At 43.5% G+C, this 24,611-nt stretch overlaps 3 protein-coding genes across 3 annotated transcripts; 2 read left to right on the top strand and 1 right to left on the bottom strand.

Annotated features, from left to right (window-relative positions):
• The first annotated feature begins 4,281 nt into the window (after nucleotides 1–4,281).
• Nucleotides 4,282–6,675, top strand: LOC124661860 (FCS-Like Zinc finger 8). Its single transcript, XM_047199749.1, has 4 exons — nucleotides 4,282–4,397; nucleotides 4,737–4,834; nucleotides 5,292–6,003; nucleotides 6,123–6,675. The coding sequence occupies exons 3-4, from the start codon at nucleotides 5,318–5,320 to the stop codon at nucleotides 6,265–6,267; spliced, it is 831 nt and encodes a 276-aa protein (XP_047055705.1). The 5' UTR covers nucleotides 4,282–4,397; nucleotides 4,737–4,834; nucleotides 5,292–5,317; the 3' UTR covers nucleotides 6,268–6,675.
• A 680-nt stretch (nucleotides 6,676–7,355) lies between these two features.
• On the bottom strand, nucleotides 7,356–10,984 carry LOC124668010 (50S ribosomal protein L25-like). The gene is made up of 3 exons (XM_047205219.1): nucleotides 10,544–10,984; nucleotides 8,579–8,708; nucleotides 7,356–7,838 (listed from the first exon to the last, which is right to left on the bottom strand). The coding sequence occupies exons 1-3, from the start codon at nucleotides 10,982–10,984 to the stop codon at nucleotides 7,606–7,608; spliced, it is 804 nt and encodes a 267-aa protein (XP_047061175.1). The 3' UTR covers nucleotides 7,356–7,605.
• A 9,510-nt stretch (nucleotides 10,985–20,494) lies between these two features.
• LOC124661364 (protein SYS1 homolog) lies at nucleotides 20,495–24,496 on the top strand. Its single transcript, XM_047199225.1, has 3 exons — nucleotides 20,495–20,870; nucleotides 22,095–22,318; nucleotides 24,106–24,496. Exons 1-3 carry the CDS (start codon nucleotides 20,647–20,649, stop codon nucleotides 24,111–24,113), a joined length of 456 nt encoding a protein of 151 aa, XP_047055181.1. The 5' UTR covers nucleotides 20,495–20,646; the 3' UTR covers nucleotides 24,114–24,496.
• Nucleotides 24,497–24,611: the final 115 nt, after the last annotated feature.

Consider the following 24,611-nt stretch of genomic DNA (forward strand, 5'->3'; position numbering starts at 1 on the left):
TGACACATGATCAAATGGACACAGAACAAACGTACCCAATCCTTTATCGTTTTGCTGCTCTCCCTCCGGTTCTTGACCTTCTCAAAGTGGCCATGAAATTTGCTACACGCCGCCTTGATTATGTTCCAACGGTGAGAGAGGGTGCCGTCGTTCCGGATCATGTGGATGGTAGTGTAATAATTCTTCCTCTCATTAAATTGATCAAGGAGGCGCTTGTAGTACTTGTCGGAGGTTTGATTGGCGTCAGTTATGGGGCAGAAGCTCACTACCTTAAACGAGTCGATGAGGCACTCATCCTCCAAGACCTTCGACCTAGGCCCACGAGTGCTAGCAGTCGCCTTATTCCTCTTCTTGGTCATTGTCACGCCGGTGTCGGCATCGATCGGCACCTCCTCGCCCTCCTCATCCTCGGCGTCCTCCTCCTCTCCGTCGGCCTCATCGTCATAGTCGTCGACACCGACGTCGGGTTTGTAGCCGTCGCCGCGGATGAAGCCCCTTAGGGTCTCGGCGCCGTGCATCTATGCCAGAAAAAACCATTTTGACTCAGCGGCGGTCTACAATATGTGTACAAGATGAGAAAACTCACGTTGTCATCGCATATGGGCACACCGGACGCGCTGCCGAGCACCTGGTGGGCACTCCTGCTATCGCTGCTGAAGGGGCTGCGGGGGAGGACGGTGCCGTCAGTCACATGGCCAACATTGCTGGTCGGGATGCGATGGCATAGATCTGACGATGTGTTGAGGTCGGGGAAGCGAAAGCCGCCGCTTCCCCTCGGCACCGAATCTGGTGAGAACGTCGCGCTGGGGTCGATGGTGCCGCTCTCGGCGTACTCGGTGGAGTAGCGAGCGTATTCATCCATCTGGGACAACCGCATCTGCGAGAGCAACAGTGCCTCCACGAAGTACACCGGCGACGAGGGTGAGCCGCCCAAGCTAAGGCACACATCGGCTGCGGTCGCCCCTCTCGCGGACTCGGCTTTGTGCGCCTCAGCGTTGACGCGGCGCCTTCTGTGGTCCGCCGTGATGAGCATGCATTGGTGTTTCTCTTCATCCCACGCCTCCCGCGACATGCTTGTTGATAGCTCCAAATTTGGATGCATTTTACTACGGATTTTCCATCACCTATCTACAGGTTTCAATGATTTTTCATTGGATTTTGTGTTTCAACTAACGCTAATATCGCGATCCAAGCGAAACCTTGTTTTTAATCATGAATCCTAGAAAACCATCATATCCGGAGGATCCAAGGACATTTATGGGCTAATTGCAACAAAATAAAGACATTTTCTTTTGAGGCCAAACTCATCTTGGCGATGCTGGTGCTTTAACGTGCATCGGTACGGGCAGGGCTTCCCCGTACGGTCTGCCCGTACTGGCCGGCGCCGCCTTCGTCTTATCAAACCAAACCCTTTATGTGAAGGGCGATAGACGGAAAAACACACACAACAACAACCATTCGCACCAGAACCGAAGAGATCAGATCTGAAGAAGGAGAATGCTAACCTTGACTCCATCGACGATCAATCTCATTAAGATCATCACCTCATCCACTACATCCCACTTGTACTGAGAGAGAGATTCATACTTGTAAGATTAGGTATTGAAACCTCTATTTCATCCTGGTTTGTATTTGATTTGATCTTCAACTATTGTGGATTGCTACGGTAATATCAAGCTGAACTCCATTTACTTTGCAATGATATTGTTATGCTATTCTCCTCTCATGTGTGAGTAGATCCCATTGGCGTGGGAGATGTAGGGGATTGGTGAGATGTGATGTGCCAATTTTATTTCATCTATTTGTGAACCTATGTTTGAGATTATTACATATATGAGTATAAATTTTTATGTGCATCTAATGATGTTATCTAATTTAAGGGTCCAGATAGCATGATCTCAAGAACTCATAAACATGAATTTATTTGCTAGTGATTCGGTGATCCCCGAGTGACACGGCCGATATTAAAGAAGATCTAGCAATACTTGAGGAATTACAAGGAATCACCGAGCTTAAAGATTTACTCCGATCTAACCACCTTAATAGATGCGTTGACCATAGCTTTGATAACAGGCAGAAGGATTATTAAACGAAGATGAAATCTACCAAGATAAGTTTTTCTCTTTTATGGGTTACTTACCTTCTCAGATATAAATATGAAGAATCACTTATCACATTTATTCCACCTGACACAATCACTATCGGCATGAACCGAATCACCTCGCGCCTACTTTTTCAGCTGCAGAAACTCATTTATTTTTTATTGGTTGTTTACTTTTATGTATTTTACTTTATTGCACCATCAATACTCCAAACCCTTATTATTTATACTCACCACTTTCCATTTTAATTCTTGCAGTCAATTCACCTAAGACTTGTGACACCTTGCGTGTGACAGAAAGACCACGGATAAACATCCTCCTACGCTCCTTGTTGGGATACGATATAAAAACCGAAAATAATACTTTCACGAAAATATGCACGATAACCATGTATAATCTATTGTATACAAACTTTGAGTGCAATATAATTTACGCTCTCACGGATCTTTGTTCTCGACAAGAACAAAAACTAGCACACCATAGCAAAATCTTTTAACAAGCCGTCTTAGCTTGCAATCAAGTCCTCGTGACTTGCGGGTTAATGCCGAGCTGCTCCAATAAAGAAGGAAATGAATGCGAATACCCCTAGCTGCGGGACAGGGAAGCATGATGCCACACAATGCAACAATAAATTTGAGCAGCTGGGAAATTCACAGCGCTCTCTGACTACAGTAGATCTTCATAGGGTTTCGTGGTGGATACAGTTCTGTGTAAGTTCACACTGCCATCAATACATACCAAATACTCCTAGCATTACCATCGTAGTGTATCTCCCCTCCTTGATGTAATCTCCCCTTCTTTAGGTTAGTTGTATCTTTCTGCATATTAATATAAAATTTACACCGTAGGGGCTTCCCCTACTGTAAAGGTGTCAAAAAAAAATACAAAAGAGACACACAAGAGGGTTGACTGGAAAAGGTCGAAATAGAGTTGGCAAAGGATAAGGCAAGCACCTTGCTTCCAATGAAACGCTTTCTCGAACATACAGAGAGATCTTGCGAATGGATAAAGCACGAATAAAATGGGTTGTGCGATCACTATACGCCTGGATCAAGCATGTCAAATCAATAAAAACATTTCTCGAACATTTGGAGGGATCTCGGAAAATACAAGGCAAAAGGGACTCGTGTTTCTCGAATATCCGGAGAGATCTCGTGGAAAGATAAGGCAGAAGCATAACGAGTCACACCCATGATGTAAATATTGAACACCCACATTGCGTCTACTGAAGCGTTCTACTCCGAACACCTGCGAAACGCTTGTGTAGATCTTAACTTGCCTTCGCCTCAAGGAATGTTCTAAACGTGGAATCTCTACAAGTATTTCGTAAAAATGTGACGGAAAATTATTTCCTACTCAAATTTCACGAGATTTTTTTATTTTGAAACGTTTTTGACTGCTTGTCTAGACGTGTTCTCCATTGCAAGCACTGAATTGTTGCTTCCAATTGATTATTTCCTATTGTGCAAATTAATTATCCAATATATTCTTGCACTCTAAAGTGGCAAATTCCTCACTGCTAGTAGTAGTAGAAAAAAAAAGATGCTGGATGTACCCTATCAGAGAAACCGGCAGTGTACGAAATATTTGTGGCAAGTGGAGTCGCAGGCAGGCAGGCAGAGGCTTTACTTTATGCGGAAAAAATCCGCGGCACAAGCCAGGTCAAAAAAGTTGATTCGACAGGGTACTTCCTCGGTAACTCCACCACTCTATAGTCTGTACTCTGTACTCCACTCCACCACCTGTGTGAAAGATAAAAGAAATTCGGGCCACACAAACAAGAGTCCACAGCCACAGGTAATAATATCCGCTTTCTCTTTCCTCTTTGTTTTTTCCCCTCTTGTGATTACCAGCAACATGACAAGCAAGTCCCCACATCAGTGACACACATGACATCACTGTCTTAACACCCTTCCAAACTTTACATGACCAATTCCATTAAACAATTAATTAGTAATTAATTAAGCATCATTAAGAGGAAATCAACATCTGTTGCCAGTTGGGCCCCATATTATTCTCTGTCTCCATTAAAAGATACAGTAGTGTTCTTCGGAGTTAAGTAGTAGTCCTAGAAAGAGAAAGTAGAGAGAGAGAGAGAGAAAGGGAAAGGTGGAGTAGGGTCCAACAACTACTGGAACTAGCAAAAAGTTCTCACATAAACCTTTCTCTCCCCCTCTCTTCTCCGCCCTATTTCTTCCTCTTATCTTTCTGTCACTCTGCACACAAGTCCCCTCTTCCTCCTCCTCCCCGCCCCGCCTCACTCGATGTTCCGCGCTGCCGCCTGAGGAGACCGAGGTAGGGCACGTCGTTCCCTCTTGATCCTTGGCGGTTTTGCCTTCCGTTGTTATGGATTCGTTCGGCCTGCATTTCATAGATTTGAACGCGTTCGCCAGGGGTTCTTAATCTCCCTAGGTCGCTCGGATTCTCTCACCGGCTTTCCGATCGGTACCGCGTCTGATTTCCCCGACTTTTTTTGGTTTACTTTTTTTTTGGGTTCGAAGATTTTTGGAGGTTTAATCTCGGCTCGTACTCGTGCCGTCCAATTTCTTCCCGGGGATATAAAATCTCCTCTCCTCGTTTTTACGACGAGTGCTACTGATCATGTGGTTTCATGTTTTGTTTTCTGCTTTTCAGGAGATTTTCGCCTTTTTTTCACGAGGGAGGTGCTGCTGCTGCTGGGAGGAAGCAATCTCGTGAGGCAACAACAGGCGTAAAGCAAGCAAAAAAAAAAGGTGAGAATCGGATGATGATTGATTACTCACAGTCACAGATAGATGTCTTTGTCTTTTTGTTTTGCTCCTGTTCGCCGTATGAAGATGTTTTCCTGGAGTATGCAGATAGAGATGTCTTTATCTTTTTTGTTTTGTTCCTGTTCTCCGTCCGTATAAAGATGTTTTCCTGGAGTATGCTTTAATTATCGTTTGTGTATGCTTGCAAGCAAAGGAATCCGTAGAAGACGCATTGTCCCACACCCCAATATGAAAATACTTTAGTTTAGCTCCTGCTTGTATTTTACTACTACAGCAGTAATTTGTTGCGGAGTGAGTGATTCTGCATAAGAAAAAAACTCCCCATCTGATTCTTCTGCGTGTTACCTACCTGAATCAGTAGATCCTTCTAAGTTGTCGGAGTAGTAGAGAGGATGAACTTACAAAACCAATTTTACTGACACCCGAAAGGAAATTGCAGTGGGAAGATAAACCAGAGGTGATCAAATGGCAGCTGAGTCTTCCGTTCCACAAACCGCCTCCTCTGAATCGGTTGCTCACAAGATGGGCTTCTTCCGAGTCCCTGACCTCCTTGTCAAGCTGAGCACCAAATGTCTGATTGAACTGGACGCCGTCCGCAGTCCAACATCACCCCTGGACCTCAAGCTCTTCACAGGCCTGGCAACCAAGTCACCCAGGTCATCTTTCCTTGATGCCGGTGCAGCCAGCCAGAACCAGAAGATCTTGCTGGGGGACAGGGTTGGGCTTGGACTGGTTGACTCTCTCAGTGATGAGAACCCCTCGCCGCTGGGCAGCAGGAAGGTTCTTCTTGGGTCTAAGATGAGGATCACTGACAGCTTAACCCGCAAGAACAGCTCCACTGCTCCTATGCAGCCTGGAGTGGTCGAACTGAAGGATGAGAACATGAGTGATGGGCTGAACGGCAGTTTCATGTCCCTTGATGACATTGTCAACTCGGAGGACTACACCTGTGTTGTTTCTCGCGGTCCTAACCCTAGAACTACCCACATTTTTGGAGATCGTGTCTTTGAGTTTCAAGGTGAGCAGCTGATGCCTGGTGAGGGTGGCTGTGAGGATACTCTGGTATCTCCTCTGAAAGGGGATAATACCATGAGCTTCTGTTGTTTTTGCTCTGAGAAGCTCAAAGAAAAGGAAGACATCTATATCTACCAGTAAGTGTTCCAGTAAAGTAGATGCACCACGTTATAGCCTTTTCGTTCGCTTAATACTGGATCTGTAGTTGCTTCATGCTTTTTACTAATGTTTGGTGTCATGTCTCCTTCAATTGTAGGGGTGACAAAGCCTTCTGCAGCGTGGAGTGCAGGGAGAACTTCATGGAAGAGGAGATTGAAGGTGAACCTGCAACTGCAACAGATCACTCTGATCCTAGCGGCCCTTCCTTCGACGATGGGCGCATTTTCCAACTGATCCAGTGAAGGAGCATCAGCAAAGAACTTGATGTGGTCGCAACTGAAGCGCTGTCTGAGGTTAATAAGTGCAGCCATGGATGTGATCATGTTCATCAAGTTTTTCTCTGAAGATTTTGTCTGCTGCTGCACTGATGAATTTACCCTGAGTATTGATTCTCTTTATTTCCCTTACCTGGATCCTCGAATTTTTGGAGGAGCCTGAATGATGACTGTGCTTCCGGTCATATTATTATTTTGATCGGAAAGGGTGTGTGCGTGTGTTCGAACATGTGTTCGCTGGAACCTCATATTCAACTGGACGTCATTTTGTTGATGCCGTTGATTATTATGTCATGTATCTGAACCTAAGCTTCTGCTTGTATTTTTACAAAGCATGTGGCACAAAATAATATTCAAGTATACTAACTTGCTCAACTTCCTTTAAGTGTCAAGCCTGAAATTGATGGTTAGAATTCTTATATGGCAAGAACTATCTGGTTTCTGTGTCTTTATGCGGCTTCGCAATTCATACAACGACATGTTACCAGTAATTTTCTGGTTGCTGCATAGTTCACTCAAACCTGCAGTGAATTTGCTGAAACTTCATTGCAATCAATACTATACCTAGACCAACTGAATTTCCTTTTGAATTGCTGATACTGTAAGTGTCTAATTTTGTGGATGAGATCGCTGTCTTAGCGTTTTCAGAAGGACCCTTTTTTTTTAGGGAATTCAGTAGGACCTGTTGTCGCAGATTAAAGAGCTGAGGTTGCTTTCAGAATTTCCTTTTTTTTTCCACATCTGCTTTCAGATTTTTATTAATTTAGGAAGTTTGTGTGTTTGAGAGCTCATGATAGTTTGTGTGTGCAGGTTATTTTCAAGCGAGTCTGAGCTCTCCCAAAATCTGTAGTGCCAACAAGAGTGAGCAGAATTTAGTAAGATTATGACAGATAACTTAGATTATCAGGAACTTTCAAGATCATGTTGTGGTGTGGACAAGAGTTCAAAATCTACAAGATCATGTTGTAGTACGGACAAGAGTTCAAAATCCACCTACTTATGTTACCTAAAACGCTAGTACACATGACAACGCAAGCAATCAGAACATACAGATACTCGAAAAAGCTTTTATGACAACATACATCACAGTGAACGTTTCTGTGAACATGCTCAAATAACCATACTACTACTGTATGTAGCTCCTGGCTTCTCAGGACATTCATTCCTCAGGTAAAACAGTGGTCTCTGGCTACAATTCCTCCTAGTATGTGTTCTAGGTCGGGTAATCAAGAACTGAATAACTCGAGCATGAATAGCAAAAAAAGATGTTTATTCTGTTGCAGATAGTTAATACAATGGAGCTACTTATTTTGATTTCTCCTTCTCTTTCTTCTGGTCAGGGGCTCTTGACCCTATAATGCTACAGATGGGCTGGTCTGGCGACTGAAGTAATTTCAGGGCTGGGTGGACTATCAGATCACGCATCAACAGTTTCTGCCCGACATCCAACTCGCTTAGGTCCACTTCAATGTATGGCGGAACAATGTCAGCAGGGCAGAGAAACTTGACTGTTCGCTTTATGGTGTTGAAATAAGCTCCTGCATGATTGTCGATATAATCAAATTAGTCTGGATTTACTACTACCTCCGATTCAAGGAATAAGGCGTCCTCGTTTTACGTGCTTTTTGTTTGACCAAGAATTACTTCAAATATATAAAGATTGTTTGTATAAAATTACCATCATTAGAAAGTACTTTTCAATACGAATCCAACGATACTAATTACATATAATATAATCAAGATTGTGTTGCTCAATTTTTATGGTCAAAGTTCGTCTTGGAATACGCGTGCGCCTTATTCCTTGGGACGGAGGTAGTATTGAACAGGTGCAACTTAATACAACAGGAACATGCATGGATAAGGACTTAATGCACTGAATCCTAGAGCTGTATATAATGTAATGAAGGCAATGCTTGAACACTGGCCAGAGTGATCGGAATGGAAAGTTTAGTGTACACTGAATTAGTAATCCAGTCACCTGTATGAAAATGATGAACACAGATCATGTAAGTCTGTAATAAGCTATTAGACGTCACTTAATTAGTTAGTATTGTTCCAGAGAAGTGAGGCATTCACTGGCATAGCTCGGGATAAACTATTCTAAGTAGCCTAAATATTACAATACGGTTAAATGCAAGACAACATACGTGATGAAGAAATTGTGTATGTCTAAGATCTAATGTCTGGTTTATGTGGAAAAAATGGGAGAACATTTGTTTTAGCATTCCAATTTAGTTTTACACAAGATAGATACATCATTGGAATACATGCTACATACCTTTCCTGAGACCAGGTGAAGCATCCTCTCCAATGTACATCAAAGGAACATCTATTTTGAGCAGCGCTGAAGAAGGAGCTCTCATGAATGTCACATTCAGAGGTTCATCAGTGCCTGCGTGCAAATGCACCTGAAAATATAGTTCAAACAAATCAATCAAATGTTTCATTCAATTGATTGTCAGTACCACATTACATTGCTTAAAAGATCCTCGCTGCACCAGTCATTCTAACATATAGGGTCAGTTTGCAAAGTTGATGGAAGTGTCTGGTTGATATTTTGCTGTTCACTAAAAAAACATCGCATATAGTTCATTGTTAAAGCAATCAGCTCCATGTTAGTAGGACGGTATTTGCTGCTGATAAACATCAGAGAAAGTGACTCCCATAATATTTTCAAAACCACCCATCTGTGGAAGCCATTTGATTCTCCTACATCAACTAGGGAGGGTCTATACCTGATACACAATCTAAGAGATCACACATAGGTCAACATGTTAACTGTGATAGTGTGGTATGAGAGGTGGGTATATTTCAGTTTTGTTCAGTTCGCAGGAATTTAGCAAGAAAACAGTTCAATTCCTGTAGGAATCGAGGGAAAATTCAGAGTCCCAAACAGGTCCATCATGTTTTTTCTCCATGTTATCCACTCCAGAGCAATGAGCACACGTGCAAAAAAAAAAAGTCTTTAAGACTGCACAAACATACATGATCCCCATCTAGAATTCGATAATGAATAAAAGCAACCCTAGAAGTTTGAAAATGCACTATGTGCATTGCAACCGCTCATCTGGTATCGTGCTAGTGAAGACAAGTAGTGAAGTAGACAACCAAATAAAATTGATTCTAACGATCACCCAAGAGGAACAAAAGGAGGATAAATTGCATTTGCTTGTACCATATAAATGAATCCTCCCTGGTATATAATACATACACTCGTGTTACTTCGTCAAGAGCTTCCCAACAACGGAAGCTCTGTTTCATCCTTAAACATTTACAAGTCTGGCAAGATAATGAAGGCACCAGACTTTTCATGTTGCAGCATCTGAGAATTCACCCAATGCCCATTTTCTGATATAAAAATATCCTACGACCCAATAAGTTGTAAGAGATCACCCAGTGCCCATTTTCTGGTAACAAATATCCTAAGACCGAAGGAGTTTAAGTGTAACGCACAAGGTGTATTTACTGCATTGATTGTCCAGTAGAATATATACAAGTATACATCATAGAAACTAAACCTGCAAGTTCATTCCCCTTTAATTCTCTAACAACCTAGTTCACAGACTAGGTCAAAATACTATGTGACACTAAGAACATTACCAAAAAAAAACTAAGAAATACCATTTTTACTGTGTTGAATTGAGGCGAGAAATACAACGCTTTAATTTGCCTGAACAGGGTACAGTTAGAGATAACTAATTAACCACATAGCAACTCAAACTCTTCAATCGAATGAACCTTCTATTGTTCTATTACTATTATTATCACCAAGCCAGTTAATCCTCTAACAACCTAGTTAAGAGACTAGGTCAAAATCCTACGTGACACTAAGAACATTACCAAAAAAAAACTAAGAAATACCATTTTTACTGTGCTGAATTGAGGCGAGAAATACAAAGCTTTAATTTTTCCGAACAGGGTACAGTTGAAGATAACTAATTAACAACATAGCAACTCCAACTCTTCAATCGAATGGACCTCCTATACTTCTATTACTATTAGCACCAAGCCAGTTATCTTTTCCTCATATACAAAAAATCAAATGGCCACATAAAACTGAAGCAAGTGTGACGTGGAACCACACTATCTTCAATCCGAAATGCTGATTCAAGCTATGGAAATCTCCAAGACTTGGGCCGTTGATCATGCAGAGCACAACCACGAGACTAATTACTGGGATACTGTAGACAATGTCTACCCATACATAACAAACGAGGGATGACTAACCATTAAGAGAACCCACCTTGCGCGGCAGGACGCGTACGCTCTCGACGAGGTCCCCCTGCCCGGCGTGGTCCGACCAGACCTCGAGGCGGAAGAGGCGGGAGAGGAAGAAGGAGCGGCCGAGGTGGTCGACGAGCTTGCGGATCTGCTTGGACTGCACCGAGACGAGGCGCTTGTTGCCGCCCTCCTGGCCGTTCTCCTGCTCGAAGACGATGGCCGGCACCCGCCCGGCCTTGCGCTCCTTGGCCGCGAAGTGCCTCCCGGAGGAGGTCCTCGGCACGGCGAAGATCACCTCGTCGTGCTTCGCGTCCGGCCGCGGGTGGCCCGGGAGGTAGTGGAACGGCGGCGAGAGGAGCTCGTCGATGTTGAGATCTGGGGCGGAGAGTGCCGCGGCGGAGGTGGAGAGGTGGCGGCGGAGGAGGGGGAGGGTGAGGGTCTGGAGCGGTCGCCGGAGGAGCATGGCGGCCGCCGGCTGGTCGTCGAGGGGTGGTAGGGTTTTGGGGGGTTCGGCGAGTGTGGAATGGCCGAATGGGGAAGAGAAGGTGATGGTTTAGGGCTTTGTGTGGGCTGTTGTTGGGCCTGTAGCCTATAATGTTGGGCCAGAACTGAGAACGCCGCCTTGCTAGCGAGGCGTTCTACACTTCTACTGATTGCTTCGACGTGACAAAAAAATCGAAGGATTTGAAGATAGCTCAGCTTTTTTTTGTGAGAATAGGGACAATAATATCGGGAACTGCTATACGCCGACCTGGTCGGCGCGTGCGGGGTGCCGCACACCCCCAGCGACCAGGTCGGGTAGTTTGGGCCGTGGCCCATTAGCTCAGGTACGTTTTTTTTTTCTTTTTTTCTTCTTCTCTTTCTTATGTTTTTTTTTCTGTTATTAATATTTTTCTTTTTCAAAATCTAACATTTTTTATGAAATTATTTTTCAAGATTTTTTTCAAAATATGAACATTTTTAAATTCAACAGTTTAAAATTTGAACGATTTTTATATTTTGAATATTTTTCACGTTTTAACGGTTTTTTAAATTGAACGGTTTTTAAATTTGAACATTTTTCATGTTTAAACAATTTTCATGTTTGAACGATTTTTAAATTTGAACGTTTTTCAGATTTTGAACGGTTTTTTATATTTGAACAATTTTTTAATTTAATTTTTTAAAATATTTCTATTTTTCGAATCTGAAAAATAAAAGTAAAAAAAGGAAACAGAAAAAGTGAAAGAAAAACGAAAACAGAAAACAGAAAAAAGAAAACAGGAAAAAAGAAACAAAAAAGAAAAGAAAAATCGAAAAAGGAGGCAGCCCGCACCTAACTGGGCCGGCCCGTACCGCGCGGGGTGTGCGGCGCGCGGTACGCGCCGACCTGGTCGGTGTATAGGGTTTGCCATAATATCTACTGATTGATGGTTTAGGGCTTTATGTGGGCTGTGGGCCTGTAGCCTATAATGTTGGGCCAGAACTGAGAGCGCCGTCCTGCTAGCGAGGCGTTCTACTGATTGCTTCGACGTAACAAAATATTAAGGGTGTGTTCGTTTTTTGGATCAAGTGGAATGGAATGCCATTCCACTTCATGCCATTCCAATCCATTCTCCCGTTCGATTCATCCCAAAAAATGTGGAATGGAATCAAATCGAATTAGTGCCTAATTTAATTAATCATTGCCTAAATTAATCTAAAAATCCTAAATCACGCCCAACAGCCGCATCCGTGCTCGAGATGGCCTGCCTCCGGTCGTGCTCGAGGTGGCCCGCCTCCGGCCGTGCTCGAGGTGGCCCGCCTCCGGCTGCCGCGCCGTGCTCGAGATTGGGGCGGCGAGGGCGGCGTGCTCCGTCTCGCGTTGCTCCGGCCGGCCGCCGCCTCGCCTCCGGCCGCCACCGCCTTGCTCCGCCGCCGCGTGCTTGGCCCGGCCTGCTGGCCGCCGTCGCTGCCTGGGCCGCCGGCGTTGACCTGGAGGAGAGCACCGCAGTGAGGGAGACACGGGAGAGAGAGAGAGAGGTTAGCACAGGGGAGAGAGAGGGATTAGCACGCAGATCGAGACATTCCACCTCATCCGTCCGATTTGCCCGGACGGGTGCGTTCCGCATCTGGGCGGAATATTCCCTTTCGAGGAACGGTTCCATTCCATCTTGTCCCTGAACCGAACGCGAGAATGGCTCCGAGGAATGGAATAAATTCTACAACCGAACAGACCCTAAAGGATTTGAAGATAGCTCAGTCTTTTTTTTTTGTGAGAGTAGGGACACCAATATCTAATGGGATCCCAATACACTTGCTATTTTCTGAGAGAACGTGTGTACTTTATTAATCAACGAGATATATTGTCAATACAAATTGTTTTCCGATACACTCCGGAGGCACACCACGCCACGCCGATCTACTAGACAAATTAAGAGATCGAGCTAAACGATGCCCTGCAACATTTTGCAAGCGACTAACATGACAAAAACACCAAAACGAGGGTCTTGATATCATGGATCACCGGTCCATAGATAGATCGATCCCTCTCGGTATTATTGATTCTTTGAACCACATACAATCAATTTGAAGCAAAGATCAACTTGTCCAAACCATCATCTGCAGCAAATAAAACTGCCGATCTGATCGCTAAGGCTTCAGCAAGTTCAGGGCTAGTAACATCACGGGTACATTCACCATATGCCCCAACAAACTGTCCAGCGAAATTACGAAGTGCCAAAATGTACAACAAGAACCGTTCCTTCCTACCTAGAACAACGCCCCAAGAAATCAAATAACCACATCTTAGGCAACCTGAAATTCAAATAAATATCAAAAGACTCCTTCACTTCATCCCATACATGCCGGGCAAATGGACAGAAAAGTAGAGCATGATCCCATGCTCCTCCACAGAGCAGTGAATACACTCAGGCAATGTAGGTATATGGCGTCGTTGGAGCTGAACACTAGTAGGAAGACAATCATGAGAGAAACGCCACAAAGTAATCAGCATTTTCCCCTAGGCTTGTATCGCCCACAAAGCATTCCATTTCTTTGTATCCGACTCCGAGTCGGACATCATTCCACTCTAGTTGCGCTGCGAGTCAACCGAGTCAGAGCGAGCTAAATGATATGCATAGTGAACTGAGTAGACACCATGTCATGTGTGTGGCCAAGATACAAAGTTGTCGTCGCCAAAACAACTGATCGGAATCTGGAGTACCTTCTCCGCTACCACCTCCGCAAAAATAGAACGAACAATCTGCTCATTCCAATACAGTGCATCCTCCGAAATAGTGAATTTACAGTCTGACACTCTAAAAGTGGTAATGGAGGACATACCTATGAATTTATTATGCAGCCTTCTGGCCGTCATGTGTGGTTCAAAGAAACTGGTAGCAAGGCGTTGTTTGTTTCTCTTTTCTTGTTTCCGGCACTTGTCTACTAGCGTGCTCTGGTAACCTTGACATGGCGTTCAACTTCCGAATCATGTGAAATCCATGTTATATGTCATGACCGATTACCATCAAGTTATGACCTATTATAAGTTGTTTTCCACCACGGTGCAGGATGGGGAGATGTTACATCGCTTCATTTGTTACACTAAAATTGTGTAACATGTGTCGTCATCTATCTCCAACAATCTTCCATCTCTTATTTTCTCGTCTTTCTGTTGTCCTCCCTTTCACCATTGGTCGTATTATTCCTATTCTTCTCACCTCTCAACAATGTATATGCTTCTGCAGAAGCACCAACATATCCCCCCCCCCCCCCATGGTCTCAGTTCCACTTGAACTATCATATATAGTAATCAATCAAGACTTTTATGCTCGAGTCATGTGAACAGTCTGATTTTGGCTCTCCCAACTTGATCCAATGTGATTCTCTTTGGCACGATCACATAATGGAGGCCTGTGCAAATTATTATAACGATCTAGTGGCAGTAGATTAGTTAACGCTTAACATTTTGCTTGTTTGACTCTCAGCATAGAAGTAACTCATAGGGATACTATATCGGTCCTAGGGAAATAGACACATCCGCTTGTAGTGAGTTTATGTTCTTTATCATCTGCTAGAATCGCTAACGTGTTGTTGTTAGGTCATCACTCATAGTCGTTGGCATTATGGAACTGAGAGTGCATGGATATAATATATTTTCTTTCATTTTCTCTTGTTTTTCATCTTTAAGGGAATGTAATCCCCCTTTTGTTTTGCAGAATTTTCAATCACCCTACTGTGTAAGGACTTAACAAAGGTTGAGCTAGTTTTTTAATCTCGTATTCATTCATATAATCTCAAATACGGCTCTATGTGAGACGCATCTCTCCAATTTTTTTCTAAGTTGAACTTCTTCAAGTTTGACCGTATATAACAAAAAAAATGTTGTCAATATTTATAACATCAAGTCTATTTAGTATGAAAAATATATTGTATGATGAATCTAATAAAAAATTGATGCTCAAAATATATTGTATGAGAATCTAATAAAATTGATGTTCCAAATGTTCATATATTTTTCTATAAACCTGGTTAAACTTAAATTAGTTTAACTTATGGATCATATGAAAATGCAATTGCAATTATATGCCCTAGCCAAGGGAGAGAGAAAAAATCAACCCTATTCGACGATCCTATATCAATTCAAGGGTACTCGTAAAAAATCAATTTCAATGTTCTGAATTATTAAACATGTTGATCATTTCCTATGAAATGAGAAAAGTTAAACATTTGAGAGGAAGTTGCTCAAACTAACAATTATTGACATCTTAAAAGGGAAATCAATTGGTACACACACACCGACACACGCCGCTGCACTAACCTTTTTTGATTACTCTGCAGCATTAACTGAACTAATTAATCTGGTTTAGCAGCTCAATCTTGTCGGACCCCTGGACCCACGCTCCAGAGAGAGAACAGGTCCCCAAAATTTCCAGCCAAAGAAAACGGGGAATTTTATATTTTGCCCTCCTTTACTTCACACTTCTACAATTTGCCCTCACTAGTAAGTTTGCACGTGCACGCACGTCTTTTTAACATACAGAAACTTCTTGAATTTTTTTGTTCAAACTTAAAATACATTGTATGTTAATCTATATATTGTTTGTATGTATGACTAATCAACATCAGAAATGAACATGTTTTGATGACAATTCCTCATGTTGGAATGGAAACATAATAAGAATCTAAAATGAAGTCATGTTCTCAGCTCGGGTACGGCGTTTAGAAAATCATGCAATTGCAACTGTGGACAACGCACGTCCATGTGCTGGTGTAAGTGCATCTGATGTCAAGGAAAGTATGCAAACCCAAGAAAAGCCAGATGTCTTTACGGTTTCATAGAAATATAAGACGACGTGTAGAAATATACACCTACACTTCTTTTCGTCATTAAACCACATCACAACTACACAAGGTAGGAATCAAAATTACAGCAAGAAGTTGATGCATTTCTTAATTTGATGTCTAACAAAAAATCGAACATTCTTAAGCCATCCATATATGAACAATGAGGAAATTGTTCCCAAACAACCTGACATAATTTTTCTGTCCAAGGAAATGTTTTTGTAAATTATGGCACTGAAGTAAGACGGCGCAACCAACAAACTGGTACTTACAGGTGATCGCTATGTAAAAAGGCATGGATCACAATTCATATTTCCATAATATCATTTGGGCACATCATTAAAAAAATTTACTACCAATTCTCATGTACAATATTCACCTAGTAGTCTCTCTTGTAATCAAGGCAGTGGATATCAGCGGCCCTGTGAAGCCCCCTCATGAGCTGGATGTCCTTCTTCATCCCTGTAGTGACATTCATGGCATGAGGGAACATAAATGCACATCTATTCGTCCGAAAACAGCCAGAAGATCAAAGAAATGCCAAACTCAGCTACGGAAACACAAATGCATGGTTATTATAATATTTCTACGGAAATGGCTGCAGACCAAGCTACCGGGAAGATGCTTGAGGGTTTTTTTTTTAACAAGGTAGGGTCCAAAGACCCTAGAAGCTGCTATTATTAAACAGGCGGTGGGTACAAATTGTAGAAAAAACCCTACAGATCAAGGGATTTCTAGATAAGGACCAAACTATTACAGAAAAGACCCTCGAAAAGATTTGAAAAACGCGATCCGGTCCTTGCTCTACACCGCAGAAGAGAATCGCCGCTGAGTCGCTCCACCAGAGAACGAACGCCGGCGCCGGGGACGAACCGCTTGGTCAGCGTCGTGGTGGAAGCAGAAGCTCTTCCCCTTGGACTTCTTGGTCCTTGGGAAGTCAGATCTCCAGGAGAAGGGCCGCCAATCGGCCAAAAGATGTAGGGGCAGGGCATCGCCGGCATATGTCCCCCGCTGAAGAACTTCCCTGGACGAACGCTGCATCAGCAACAGCAACGGTGAAGAAGACGCAGCTCCAAAGCACCTCTTGGGCAGCATCTGGCTCCGGTAGGCGTTAGGCGGCGAATCTACAGCTTCTCCTTCCTCGCCACCATGGCAGGCCAGGGAGAAGCCGAGCCGATGGCCGAACACCACCACTCGAATCCAGTGCAGGTAAGACCTCCTGGATGATGCAGAAGAACTGGCGGCGGCGTGTGTGCGCTCCTCCTCGCCTCCACGGCCGGCCAGGAGCTTGTCGACGACGCCTTTCATCGACGGGCGCATGCTTTCCCCCTCGCCGCCAAGGCCGGCCAGGAAAGGATGTCGCCCGCCGCTTCCGCACTTCATCAAGTGGTGCTCCGCCGCTTCGTTATTGAAGGAAGCGCCAGCCCCTTCCTTCCCTCTCCCCTCCGACCACCGGAGGAGAAAAAGAAGGAGATAGGACCCTAACCAGCCAAGATCCAGGCGGCCAGATCTCGACCTCCGCCTCCACTACTGGGCATAGAGCCCCCTACCGGCAAACTGCCGCAAGCCCTAGCTAAACTATCTACCCCGGCGCCTCTCCTCTGCCCATCTCCACCGGCAACGCCGGCGAGATGAGCTTTGGATCGGCCCGGCACCTTCGAGAAGACCCTCAGGAACTGTAGATGAGCGAGAGGGGAAGGGGGGAAAATGCCACCTCTCCAGCGGGCATGAAGATGATGCTTGAGGGTGCAATGATATTAAGAGATGGACTGATTTTTAAAGCTAACTGACTGGTCATCTATAGGAGACAAAAGAAATGCTTAATTTGCTGAATATTGTGTTGGGCTGTGGTTGGTATCAAGAAAGTGTGTTAATACATTCAAATCTTAGCTATCTTACATTGCAGATCCTAGCTATCCGGGTATTACATGGAGCTCTTCAATAGTAAACCTAACAAAAACCAGTTGGTACGTCATTCCATTCCTGGGGTCAAATAGCAACGGACCTCGCTAACTTCAATATGTCATGTGCAACGATGTAGTGATGTATGTACTGGTCCATATTGTGTTGGTGTTTAGACACAAATATTTAACTAAAAGAGAATACTGGACTATATGGTAATGAGAAGCTCAATGCTTTATCTTGGTGCTCAAATGACATCTCCAAAGTTCTACTGTCCTTTCCACGAAACTTTCTTCTGTCTCCACTGAGTCCCTCCTTTCTGTGACTTTAACCATCACTGGAGTTCACAATTAAAGTATCAGTACTGTAGTATAAGAAGAATTTCCGGTAATAAATTTTCCACTCTAAAACTCCTATACATGATCAATATGATGTAGCCTTCTCTCCTGAAAACATAATTGCAGCAGCTGGTGCTAGAAGCTCTGAGCCTTGGGAACTCAGAGGGCGATGTTGGCAGCAACACAACTATCTCAAGTAAAATAGCAATCATTTGCACAGAACTGAAGGACCTTACCTTGTCATCTATAACCATAACACACATGCTAAACTGCTAGTTCTTTTACCCCAAGTTAATTAATACAAGATATAATAGGGGAGTAAATATTACACATTCAGACTTAAGAAGTTAGAGAAAAATTAATGATTGCATGAACCTCCTAGCATACCGAATACGATACGAATAGTAGTGAGTGAACTTCTAAACTATCCGATATCAATCTACCGAGTTCTAACATGAACATATATTAGTTCATAACTGAATTTTGGGCTACAATGTAAAACAATGAAAAAATACAGTTTGGGATTCAGGTATTTTTTCTTATACTTCTACGATTGAAATGAATTATAAATATCTTGGTTTTTTCCAAACACTTACCGGGTGAATTATATTTTAAGATGGCATTTAATCTGAAGAACCAAATATCCATTGCAAATCAACATCAAATTGCATGAAGCTTGTAAATGCGTTCAAATCAAACATCATAAGATGTATTCTATGATAACATTCTCCAAGATCCATCACAAGCAATCTGGTTCCTACGTCTATAAAAAAGAAACTGGCTCTCAGAACAGAAAACCAAAGAAGCCAAACTTGACTGACCCTTTGAAAATCCCACATCATAACAACCCACACATTTGAGGCTAATCTTGTCCACCGCCTGAACCAGGCACAAGTTTTCTGAATTCAGAACACGAAAAAAAGACATGGCGGTGGCAGTTCTGTGAGATACCGAGGATATTGTAGTAGGAAAGCGAGTACCTTCGTTGAAGTGATAATGCAGAAAACTCGAACTGCATGGTGGTGCTAAATCCGGGCATGTCCCATTAGCGACGGTCGGTCCGCGAGGGACCTCGTCGGCGCCCGATCTAGAGGAAAATAGGAAAGTAGCAGCGGCGGGGAGAGGAGTGTGCGTGGCTTGACCGGCGGCAAGCGTGAAGATTCGTGGCATCCTCGGGCGTTAGATCGCGCGTGTGTGTATGGTGGGGTTGTAGCGGCGGCGAGCAAGGACGGGGGCAGCGGTGGATCATCCGTTCGTGGAGGGAGCGGCACTCGGCGGTCCAACGCCGTGGGGTGCGCGCGGCTGCGAGGCGAGGAAGTACCGGGCGGTGGGGAGGGCATTCATGGTGGAGGTAGGAGGAAAATATGGAGTGAAATCACTTCCCTGATTTTGCGGATGCGCTTTCAAACTATCGTGGTTAATTTAGGAAGTGGGGCTACGGAAGTGATCCTCCAAAACAGGGGAAGGGGTGGGGAGAAATGGGCGTTCCCATCCATTAGATGGTGTGGATAGACGGCTCAGATCTTATTTTCCTACGCAACTTCGTGCCTTTATAAGTAGTAGAGATAGTAGAGATTTATTTTGTACTTTACTTTTTGCCCTCATTTACTTTGGACTTTGATTATTTGCCCCTTTTGAGTTATTCTGAATTATTATAGTTTGTTTTGAGGATAAGGGTAAAAATCTTAGTCCAAAATAACCCTATCTACTCTCGTAAACTGCTCATCTTCCCCGTGGACTATATCGCCTTTCCTTCTTCATGCTCGACTATGGCGCTGCTCTATTCTGGTTCTGGCACCCTCCTCATCAAATCCGTTGATCTATTCCACTCACGTGATGTCGGATCCCATCCCAATAGCCATTCCCCTGCGCTTCATGTTCAGCCATGGCGCCAAAGGCGGGGGATTCGGTGGAGCCTGTCAGCGAAGGCGCGCGGCTGCGGGAACCATCTGAAGGTTAGGCCGGTAAGGGGCGCGCCGCCGGGTACGGATGGAGCAACGGCGCAGGCTGAGTAGCAGTGAGTCGCGGGCAGCACGAGCAATAGGCAGATCCCAAGCGCGCAGAGCTGAACCTCGTCGATGACGTTCAGGGAGCAGATAAAGTGAAGGTGCGGGCCGGCCTGCGGGGTCTCGTCCTGCCCCTGCGCCCCGACGATGAGATCGCCGCCTTCGACCTCCACCTGTGCGAGGCTAGAGTCGTTTCTCACCATGGTCTATCCTGAACAATTTCTCGTAAGGAAGAAGAAAGGGGTAGTTTTGACATTTCAAGTGGACCCAGTCTGTTCGAGGGCAGATGATAAAAGTCCAAAGTAAATCAGGGCAAAAAATAAAGTACAAAGTAAACAAGGGCAAATCGTAGAAGTGTCAAGTAAATAAGGGCAAAAAGTAAAATCCCCCAAAGAAAACACAGCATATTCCGCCTGTTCCAGCAGTAGAGAGAAGCGACCTAACATCCAGCGCGAGAAAGAGATCCCGCCGAATCCCCCAAACCCAACCACCGCCTCTCCGGCGACCCCAGATCTCGTCTGCGGCGGCGGCGGGGCCGGAGGTCGGAGGGCGGAGGGCGGGGGTTCGAGGCGAAGATGTTCTATGGGGCGATGGTGTGGGATCCGTGGCTGATCGTGGCGCAGATCGTCTGCCTGCAGTGCCTCTACTACCTCGGCCTCGGCACCTTCATGGCGCTCCTCGTCGGCACCCGCGTCCCGCGCCTCACGCTGCTCTACCTCTTCGACTTCGCCATACTCACGCCGCGCACAACCACCGGCTGGTGCGCCATCGCCTCCTTCCTCCTCGCCGCCATCGCAGGGTACGGTAACAACATTCTCATTCCTCCTTGCACGCCGGCAAACCAACGCTTGGTTCGTCGAAGCTACCACCTACTTGTGCGAGTTTTAGCGGCGCGGGGTTTCTTCTCTAGGAGTCAAGGCACGGAATAGGTCGACTGGACCCCTGCGCTTGTTGTGGTGCTAATTGTTACTGGTTACATGAGCAATGGCTGTAGGTGTTAATTGCTTCTAGTTCCAAATGCGTCGAGTTGAAATTGCCAGTTCAACTGCGTCTATGTTTCCAGATCTGTTCGTATGGGGCAGGTATTGCTATTCTAGGCTGCTAAATGTGCGAAATGTAATAGCCGTTTCCTGAACCCCACTAGTTAGGTGATTCGAGCTTTGCTGGTATGTCAAGGCTTGAGAGGGGTCTGTTTGTATGCGTGTACTTGCTAGAGCTGTGATGTATCTGAATTATAGAGCTAATTCTGCTATGTAACATAGCAGCAAGGTGATATCATCTTACTACTTGTGTACATCAGAAGGTTTTAGTAGGGTCTAGGTGCCCAATTATGACTGGAAGGAAGACCTTCTTAGTCTTCTCACCAGTAGACAGACCAGTGAATTATTTAGTGGAATTCCAGTTTTAATCCAGAAATATTTCGCAATCACTTTATGTCTTCAGTCTCCAAATCAACCAAGAAGAGTATAAACTCTAGTGTATATTCTAGAGCCAGGTATTCTAATTGCAGCCAGATAGGAGAGTTAATCAACTCCCTATCATTTATCAGAGAAGGCAAAAATTACCACATGCTACAATCTGCTAGGAAAGCGCTTACTGAAGTATCTGAACTTATGCAGAAGGACAAAAAGAATGAATCGGGTTTTGCTGCTTCAAGCCTTTTTGAAATGATATTTTTCTGCAGTTCACATTATTGCGTGTTTTGTTTTCCTGTATCGATCCTTGCAGGTAGGGTAAACATTCTCAAGCGACCATACCTTGTTGTGGTTAGTGCTAGCACTAAGGATTAGACTTCTAGTTCCACACTGTACTTGTCATGAATAACTCTAGGAACCAAAACCATGCAACCTATGATAAGCCTGCCATTAAGCCTTTCACAAAGAATTTCTCCTTTGTTTTGCTATGAAGAGAAAAGACTTCATTGATGTTGCTTTAGCATTTTTCAGTTGTCTAATATTCCCTTAAATGATTTCTGCAACAAACGGCCCAGTGTTAACTTTGCAACGATCCTTTCCTTGGGCAGTGCTGGATTCATGCTTTATGTGATTGAGAGAGCCAAGAAGTGCCTGGACTTTGCAGCCACCCTCTACATCATTCATCTATTTATTTGCATCATTTATGGTGGATGGCCAGCTTCAGTTACATGGTGGGTTGTTAATATTGTTGGTTTGGCAATCATGTCTCTCCTTGGAGAGTACCTATGCATCAGGCGAGAGCTACAAGATATTCCAGTACGGATTCGTGCAAGTAAGCAACTCTATCCTAATGAGTTTGTCTTGTTTCATTTTCCTTAGATGACTGTGTTATTATGTATAAGGAGTCCTGTACAATTTGTTGCTTATGGATGTAGCCTTCTTGTGGAAGTCTGCTTACCCAAGGGTCTTGTGTTAGCTTGGATACTAGAGTGACTAAGTTGTTAATACATGCTGCTAACTAATGAACTTTGAAGCAATGGATGGCACATTCTATTGTTTGGACATGTCTGCAATTTTGTTATATCCAGATTCTTATGTTGCAGCCCTCATGCATGGTTTGAAAAAAAAACTTACCTTGCCACTTGGTACCTAGTTGTATCCATATCTGACCCTTATGAGTTTTGGTGGTCCTTAATTCCTTATGAGTCTTGAAGTTAACTATAGTTAGTATCAACTATACCTCGAAAAGAAGAAAAAATAGTTAGTACCAACTGAAATCTTGTGTCATCATGAGTGCCCACAGTTTGATAGGTTTTTGTTGTGTTTTGTTGTCCACTTATGAGGGTCGCAGGGAGGTCAAAGTGAGCTAGTTCAACCAGAAAGATACAAATAAGTTTGAGCACATATATACAATTATACACATAATAATATGCTCTTTGTTTGGCTAATTTCTTCGGTGAGTCATGGATTACTCTTGACAGGGCTGGTGTGTTACAAATTACAACTCTTACGTGTCGTGTGGCTAAAAGTTATAAACTCAGAGCCAACTGTTGCTAACTAAATGAATACTGAGCCAACTATACGCCAATAAATGAAAGAAGTGAAAATAATCATGGAAATACAACCTAGTTCAACTTCAGTTCCAGTTACAAAAATTTCATGTGGTGTAGTCTGAGCAGATGGTAAACTGTAAACTTAGTTCAAGCAGAGATATGAACCATGATTTTAATCTTTGCAAACGTAGATGAATGCTTTCTGCAAGTTTAGTCCCAAGTTCTTGTTCAGGCACTGGTTTTCATGTTTCATGGTGTAGTCTGAGCAGATGGTAAACCGTAAACTTAGTTCAAGCAGAGATATGCAATTATGCATCATGATTTTAATCTTTGCAATGTTAGAAGAATGCTTGCTGCAAGTTTGGTCCAAGTTCTTGTTCAGTCACTGGTTACAGCATCTTGCTAACTCGATTCTGGCATCTAATAATGAAAGCTAGCATCTTGCTAACTCAATTCTACCAGATGAGGTCCAATAATGAAGTCAGTAGAACTATAGATCAAACTGGACCCACTGGGTACCGAAAATCTATGTAGCTGTTTTCACTTCTCAGCAGGTGGACTAAGAAAATTTCGAGGGCTCTGAGTTTTTTTTTTTACCGTGTACTAAAACGACTTACTGGCCATTCTAGTTCAACTGTGGTAGGGTTGCATATGCTTCCAGACAAAAAATCATTGGGAACAACTGCAAATATGCATTTTTTGCTGGCTCATAGCATTTTCTCGATTGAAATAGTATGGGAACATGTGGCACACAAATAAATTTATATTTGATCTGGCTTATTTAATTATCTTCCTGCCATTTTTAGTATGACTAAGTTCATTCAGTGAAAATATATAGTTTCTTCTATGCTGTTTAGCAAACATCAAACATTATCTGTTAATACTATGCCAGCACTGTTCTAGATTCCTGAACAAGAGAACAATGACACGGAGGTTTATGTAACAAACTTTTCATACCTGGAACTGAACTCAGTACATGTACAGGGTTACATTCCCTCTAATTGCTGGAAACAATCTTGTCCTGTCACAACATAGTAATCTGCTAATTATTTCATCCTTCCTTCAGGTGTTTAATCTCAGAGACTAAAAAAGGAGTATAGGCGGTTTCCAACTGTTGTTACCCCCAAAGGGATGCTTGTTAATATCTTTGCTTAGGAATACAGAGACCTGCGATGTATGCTTTGTTCTATGATTTACAAGCAATACTGTTGAATCCTGCAAATATTTAGTGATGCATGATCTCTCATTATAGTCACCAGAGATAATGGCATTGCAAGCAAGGCCTCTGAACCACCAGGGGAGTGGGATGACAGCTCAAGTTTATGGGATGTATGAAGTCTTCCCCCTTCTATGGATAGTGACAGAGAAAAGGTTGCTGATTGACAATTTGTATGACTAGATAACAATACCTTGAAATTGTTCTTTAGCGAGACTGATAATGCAAATTTTATCTCACAGTTTGATTCTTGTTAGCTGTATATTACAGACGCCATATAGTACCAGGTGTTGTCTCTTTCAGTTCGTGACAGTTGAATTTTGTTTAACCCTTGGACATGATTGTTTAGAACTTCG

This window comes from Lolium rigidum, chromosome 6 (assembly GCF_022539505.1).
Source record: "Lolium rigidum isolate FL_2022 chromosome 6, APGP_CSIRO_Lrig_0.1, whole genome shotgun sequence".
In the NCBI taxonomy this organism is placed as follows: domain Eukaryota; kingdom Viridiplantae; phylum Streptophyta; class Magnoliopsida; order Poales; family Poaceae; genus Lolium; species Lolium rigidum.